The sequence below is a fragment of the Cucurbita moschata genome, unplaced genomic scaffold (assembly GCF_002738365.1).
Source record: "Cucurbita moschata cultivar Rifu unplaced genomic scaffold, Cmos_1.0 Cmo_Scf00014, whole genome shotgun sequence".
NCBI lineage: Eukaryota > Viridiplantae > Streptophyta > Magnoliopsida > Cucurbitales > Cucurbitaceae > Cucurbita > Cucurbita moschata.
The window spans coordinates 3,932,355-3,939,025 of NW_019268530.1; the positions used below are offsets into that span (position 1 = coordinate 3,932,355).

Sequence of the window (6,671 nt, forward strand, 5' to 3'; positions counted from 1 at the left end):
AAAAAAAAATTATAACTCAATCCAATTCATGTACAACACTTCGATTAAATTTAGAATATGTAGTCTAAAAAAATTTATTAAGATTTAATAGAATTTTTTATAAATATAGGTCGATAAACTATTTCGATGTGAGGTGTATTACACGAGGTAAATTGGAAGAATTTTTAATTTAACCTATTTATATGTTTGATTTTTACAAATTTTAATTCATTAACTCCGGTTAGTTTTATTATGGTCAATTGTAATGTTTATGAGAAAAAAGAAAAGAAGAAATTTTTTTTTAAGCCACATGTAATGTCTCTTGCTAGCAAGTTTATGAGATTGTTATTGATATTTAAGTACGTGTTATGTCGGGTGGGAAAAATCGGGTGGTTTTTCTAAAGAGTCATCAATTAACTTCTAATAGTATTTTTGTGTTACCGAAATAACCCACAATTTCAATTTGCGAGCTTTCATTTGTTTTCAAAAGTTCATATCATGCACTAACGACCCTTTAATGTTGAGTTTAATAAATAAGGTTGCTACATCAATTCAAGTATAGATTAATGAATAAGACATCTATTTCTTTCCTAAAAGTTGTATGATTCCTACTATATTATTCTTATTGTCTTCCAATTCACAAAGATAAGAATGAGGCATGTAAGTCTTTTGGTATTGCTCGGGCCGAGTTAAGTAAAAACGAGCCATCAGAGCCGATGATTTATCATAGCTAAATTTTAGTTTTAATCATTTTTAGTAGATAATTTTTGTTTTCCAAAGTTTTAAACATACACCAAATTTAAATTTCATCCAAACTAAAACTTAAATAAACAATAAAACTTATATCTGATTCAACACTTAATGGTTCTGACATTCTCTTATTCTCTTGCGACATGATCAAGTTACTTATTTTTCACTTTTAAGAGTAAAAACTATCCGCACATACCAACACAAATTCTTTTACGATGTTTAATCCTTATTAATGTGTCCTAAAAAAAATTATAAGATATGACTTGGGATAAGATTACTCCAAACAAAATATAGAGCCAAGATGGGCGAGTTGGTCTAAGGCGCCAGTTTTAGGTACTGGTCTAAAAGGGCTTGGGTTCAAATCCCATTCTTCACAAAAATGTTTGATGTGTTAATTATATAGATTAATTTTGTATCACTTAATAATGAACTAATCCTCCAATCTTAAATTTAGTTAATTTAATTATTTTATTTGAGACACCAAATATCTAATTCTAACATAAAACGGATAAATAGATTTAAACGTCAAAATAATACAATATGAATATAAGGAATTGGCGAAACCATGAAACTAAAACGGTAAATGGTGGCGGTGAGCCGGAGAATGAGGGGACGACATGGCGGCGAAACGAGAGCTGTAAACGGCGGAAATATCCACACTGGTTGTGGCCGGTGCCCATGGGCTCTGACTTGCCGACATCATACTCATGGAGTTCGTTACCCCGCCGCCACCGCCACCGCCACCGCACCCTCTCAGTGGGGCTCTCTCTCCTCTCCGGCGAGGCCCTTTCTCCGCCCACTTAAGCTCTGCGTGCTTCACCGCAGTTGAGTACCTCCAACCGAAGCACCCCACATCTCCTGCCTCCCCTATGTACCTGATGAATGATGATACCCCATTCAATTTTGGTCTCTAATGTTTAATGAAGTTTTAAATCAATTCCTATAAAGTTGGAGGGTTCAATGATTAACCTGTGGCTGAATTTTCTTCCCAAACATTCTATGCACTTTCTTCCCTCCGTCATCTCCCCCATCCCAATTCTCACACATTGCCGGCAGTAAACTCTTCCACAGACCTGCCAGATTCATAGCAATATGCATGTGTTTTCAGTGGATTGTTTCTGTAAGTGTGTTTTCTTGTGTGTTAGAAATGAAATGGATGCATACCAGGCAACGATGGCGGAAGACATAGATGTAAGTGGTGCAGTTGGTGCAGATATTGGAGTGAGGAATCCCCGGGCGGCGTCTCCCCGGCGTGGCTCTGTGATGAAGATACGTGGAACCCATGCCGCTGATGCGGCTTGCCTCCTCGTAGGCTGCACTGTACTCCAAAGCCGGCCTCAACCCACCAACATGGGCATGCATGTACTCATGCTCCGAAGTTGGACGGCTTTGAATGTGGCCGGCAGGGGCAAGCGGCGACCCACTACTACTCCCACCGACCTGCGCACTCGGATGGAGGCTGATTTTGGCGTCAGGGCGGGAGTATTGGTTGGCCGCTTGGAGGGCTCTGTTGAAGTCTAGGCTGGGGAGTTTGGTTAATGGGGTGCTTTGATTATCTCTTGGGATTGGGATTTGGATTGATGGGTTGGCTCTGGATTGAACATTGACGTCTGTGAGATGTCGGAAGGTGAGATTCACTGACTCGTCTGGCACTCCCTCGTAGAGTGCTTCAAGCTCCATTCTTGCCTTTCTGAACCCTCCTCCATCATCCATGGCGGATTAGATTCCAAATACTTGGGACTTCAAAGGGTCTGCTTTATAAATCATCACCATTGGCGGCTCCATGGATTAAAGCCAAAAACCTGGCCGGTATCTGCCATTCTGGACTATTTCCTGCATCATTTTCTTCGGCTCAAACAAGATAAAATATATCAATAATCTCGATCTTATCGATGGATAAAGATAAATGAATAAAGAAATGAATGATGTTTCATTTGGCTAACTCATAATGAAAGCAAATAATGGGAAGAGGTCAAAGGACAAAACCTGTGTGCTTGGGAATCTCTTCAGAACACTCGGCCAAGATCGAAAAGAGCTCCTCGGCCGGACTATTTAAATAACCACAAATTCCACTGCTACTCTGTCTTCAACCTGTTGTTTGAAGACGCGTTTCCTGAAAGTTGGTCAACTAGAATTACAATAACAGAAGCTGCAATTTTAATGACGCATCATGTCATTCACTCAGAAGCTTTAGATTACAATATTATGCATTTTGTCACTCTTGCAAACAGCTTTTGCAATTGAAAGTATCCAAAGACAAGTTCCTTCATATCTCTTGTAGACTTGAGAAGCTACAACATACATTACAATGACTCCTCATTGCTAATAGGAGCGAGAAGTGAGGCTGAGAGATCAATCAATGAACTTGTATGATAAACTAAAGAACGTTTATGTTTCAGTTATATTATTTATATACCAGGTGAATAAAAGAGATGGTAAAAGAAATAAAAGAAAAAGAAACCCAAAAATGTTTAAATCTCAATGGTGCCCTCTGCATCTATCACTTGTGCTCTCGTGTGCTGATCCATGGCATCCTTCCTCAGACAGGCGTCTCTCACTCTCTGCGCTACTTGGTTGACTGGATTGTTGCTCACTCGTGACGCTGGAGACGCCAATTTGCTTTGAGTAACTATCTAAAGGTTGGCTGGCGGCCTCAACAAGACTCATCATGCTTAATCCTGCTACTTCCAGTTGCATGTCCTCCCGGTCAGGGTGGCAGTTCAAGTCAATTTGGCCACTGCTATTTGCAGCCTCCTCATCTTTTACTCGGATCTGACTTCTTTCGTTCTCTGAATGGTTTGTTTGCAGAGATGTACCCCTCAGTGTCCCACTGGTTCCTGATTCATCAAATTGTGAATTCCCCTCCTTGAGTGAAGTCTCCATTTCACGTTCTGATAGGCGTTTCTTCTTGCGAAGCATGAGCGTTTTAAAACGGCGTTTTACAGTCAAGCAGACATTGCATGTGCATGTGGATTTATGCTTTCCCTTCCCACTTGGAGGCTGAATGCACACAATGCAAGTGCATCCTTGTCGGTGTCGAGGATGCCTAGTTGTTGTACCTGATTCCTGCAAGTCAGCCATACTATCACCCAGAACAGCAGCACTAGCCAGTGCATCCAAACCAGAAGGCTCGAGTTCTTGAGCAGACTTCTGGCTCTTCATGATTTTACGTTTCTTAAAATCTGAAATACATAGGGCATAAAGGATCAGACACCAAATAATACATTTTCCTAATAGACATTTTATTTCCAAAACATTTTTAGTTTCAAATGACAGCTCAATGAAATGCAGTAAAAGAAGGGGAAAATTAACGACATGGTGAATATCGACATCACAACAATTCCACTGATTTACAACGAGTCTGATGTCAAGGGTAATCTGCAATAAGACTATCTGCCTCTACACCTCGCATCTCAACTTACAAAATCAAGTCAGTCACCTAAGGCGTTCACTCCAACAAACCTCAGTTACTGGAAACACACACCAAAGAAATTTCATCCAGCTATTATGCAATGTCTACATTCAGGTGCGACTAAATGCAGCTAAAACTACTATGAAAATACACTGAAGCATTTAATTAAGACATATGAACACAATCTTATTGATATTCCTTGCCCAAATTTTGATAAAATAACCTAAATGCAACAGCATTCCTTGCCAGATTTCACCACCCATCTAGACATGTTAACATTACAAAATATGCACCTACTGAATTATATAGGTTCTCCTTAATTCAAATGAGCCAAAAGCTTGTGTGGATGACTAGAAGGCTTGGTTGGTACCTTTACTCGCTCTTAGAAGATTCTCCTGTTCCTTTGTGTTCATCTCTTCCGGTGCAGAACATGTACACCTTGAAGTACAAGGTTAGAAGTGTTATATAATCTCCTTCAAGTTGTGGTAATTATACTTGCATAGAAAACCAATAAACCGCTGGAAAAGAGAAACAATTAGACAAATATTGCACCTGCTCAAATCCCAAATATTATCTGAACAAGTCCACTTTGGAGGAAGAAGAACATCCACAGGCAACTTCCGCCATTTTGAGCAATCATCACACTGAGCCCATTGTTTCTGTTCCCTGGATTATAACGGTCTAATCAGCAATAATTGATGACTTGTTTCTGTTCCCTACGTGTTTACATTCATAAATGGGCCACAAATCGTTGAAGCTAGATCGAGACTCAACAACAAGCTTTCAATAACATTACAATAACACTTGATGACTTGGATAAGCCTAATGAAGAGTTTATAAGCCAAATTTAATAAAATATCAATACTTATTGACAGTCCAACTCTTCCATCATTGGTATATACAAATTCATGAACATAAACCTTACCCCGTTGGTCGGACAGTGAATATAGTTCTCTTGCCAAAAACTGGAGGTTCCTGAACAATTTTACGACAGGGTCATGATAAAATCAGATGAATAATGAACATATATCATTTAGAGGCAAACCAACACAAAGAAGCCTTGGTTTCGAAAAAGAACAGAAATCCTACATCATACTCCTCAAATTCATGGTCATCGATTGTGACAATGGTGGGATTTGCACTTGGTGGAGGCCGGAGTAGATCTTGAGCTTCTTCCCATGTGAGTCTTAACTCCAAAGCATCTTCACTATGCATGAGCAACCTCTTATTTTTAGACCCAATGTTTCGAGTCCCCTTCTTGTCCATGGTTGACATCGGTTGTTGTCCTGAAGTCATCCTACCCCCAAAATTTTCGATTTTATGCAAACTAATATCTCCAGCTACAACAAAAATGGTCACAGAACAAATAGATGAGGTTGCATCCCAGGAAAATTAGTTCAAAGGTGGTGGTTTCTGTGATGGTGTTCCATATTCCTTTAGTTGTTTAAGGTGTCTTAGCACTGGGTTTATGTATTTTTGTAGTCAGATTTTAAGTACTGTGAATCTGTAACTACACTATAGGGTGGAAATTTCGGATAATTTACTGGACATCTTTTAGGGTTCAATTTGAAGGTTGAAATAGATCCACTCAACTATGTATAGAGATAAAAATTGATATTTTTTTTCCCTGAATAAAATAAGTGGCAATGAACAACCTCTTAAAGGCAAATTCTGAAAGACCCCAGAGAATGAGGCGTCACCCGAATGAGAGCCATTAGGAAGTGTAGAGATCTTGGCATCCTGTTCACTTCACCCTTTCATCAATCCACTAAAACAAAAAAGCATGATGATAAGAAAAGGCAAAGATTAACGATAATGAGTGAAAAACTTAACCTGTGTATCAGAAGAATTTGTTGCCTTTCGAAATCCCATGACTAATTGGCCTCCAGGATCTATCCGACTAAAGGTAACTGCATCAAAATATGAAATTTGATAAGAATCAATTTTTCTCTCCTGTGAACTTCAGATATTTACATCTACAAGTCATATCCTTCAAATTTGAATCCACAATTCCAAGCCAATAAATATGCAGTACAAATGCTTTTGAGCAAATGATTTCACTTTAATCATAAAGAATTGTAAGGCATAAATAAGGGTGTCAATTTTTTCCCCGGAGCCAAAATCCAATTTTCAAACCGACTGGAACAAAGAAACTTTCTAACCTCACTTGAATTTAAAGAACAAGGCAGAAATGCATTCCCGACATTTAACTACGATTTTTTCCAGTTTTCTAGGGGTGAAGGGGACAAGCGTGCACAGTAATTCATAGAGGAAAGTTAGAACCTAAAGGATTCAAAATATTAACCACGTAAGAAGGGAAATATTCGATAGAACACAAAATCTAGATAATACATAAACAAGAGAGGTGGCTCAAAATGATTATAACCTACTTCCCAAAGAATTTTTTACTGATATTACTGGTCAAATCACTTTGGTTCATGATGTGATGATTATACTCGCAGGAAACTCCCCTTCTTAAAAAAAAAAAAAAAAAAAAAAAAAAAAAAAAAAAAAAAAAAAAAAAAAAAAA

At 38.4% G+C, this 6,671-nt stretch overlaps 2 protein-coding genes across 5 annotated transcripts in view; both read right to left on the reverse strand.

The window, feature by feature from the left end:
* Window positions 1–1,216: 1,216 nt before the first annotated feature.
* Window positions 1,217–2,805, reverse strand: LOC111452347 (extra-large guanine nucleotide-binding protein 3-like). 2 transcript variants are annotated; one of them, XM_023093013.1, is made up of 4 exons: window positions 2,716–2,805; window positions 1,894–2,562; window positions 1,699–1,802; window positions 1,217–1,604 (listed from the first exon to the last, which is right to left on the reverse strand). In XM_023093013.1, exons 2-4 carry the CDS (start codon window positions 2,440–2,442, stop codon window positions 1,301–1,303), a joined length of 957 nt encoding a protein of 318 aa, XP_022948781.1. In that variant the 5' UTR covers window positions 2,443–2,562; window positions 2,716–2,805; the 3' UTR covers window positions 1,217–1,300. The 2 variants fall into 2 exon arrangements, with proteins under 2 accessions (XP_022948781.1, XP_022948782.1); XM_023093014.1 differs by having other exon boundaries at window positions 1,894–2,574; window positions 2,716–2,790.
* A 97-nt stretch (window positions 2,806–2,902) lies between these two features.
* The window catches only part of LOC111452346 (B3 domain-containing transcription repressor VAL1), a 10,897-nt gene continuing 7,128 nt past the window's right edge, over window positions 2,903–6,671 (reverse strand). For all 3 annotated transcript variants that reach the window (XM_023093010.1, XM_023093009.1, XM_023093012.1), the window contains 7 exons: window positions 5,975–6,051; window positions 5,797–5,881; window positions 5,231–5,481; window positions 5,067–5,116; window positions 4,694–4,807; window positions 4,512–4,579; window positions 2,903–3,911 (listed from right to left, as the gene is read on the reverse strand). In XM_023093010.1, the coding sequence (XP_022948778.1) occupies window positions 3,208–3,911; window positions 4,512–4,579; window positions 4,694–4,807; window positions 5,067–5,116; window positions 5,231–5,481; window positions 5,797–5,881; window positions 5,975–6,051 (1,349 nt within the window). In that variant the 3' untranslated portion in view covers window positions 2,903–3,207. The remainder of the gene's footprint in view (window positions 3,912–4,511; window positions 4,580–4,693; window positions 4,808–5,066; window positions 5,117–5,230; window positions 5,482–5,796; window positions 5,882–5,974; window positions 6,052–6,671) is intronic.

Bases quoted from the DNA above. Each gene is read 5' to 3' on its own strand.
- LOC111452347 (XM_023093013.1), bottom strand. From the start codon at position 2,442: ATGGATGATGGAGGAGGGTTCAGAAAGGCAAGAATGGAGCTTGAAGCA. The intron at 1,803-1,893 runs GTATGCATCCAT...TGAATCTGGCAG, and splicing joins TCTTCCGCCATCGTTGCCTG to GTCTGTGGAAGAGTTTACTG. The intron at 1,605-1,698 runs GTTAATCATTGA...ATCATTCATCAG, and splicing joins GGAAGAAAATTCAGCCACAG to GTACATAGGGGAGGCAGGAG.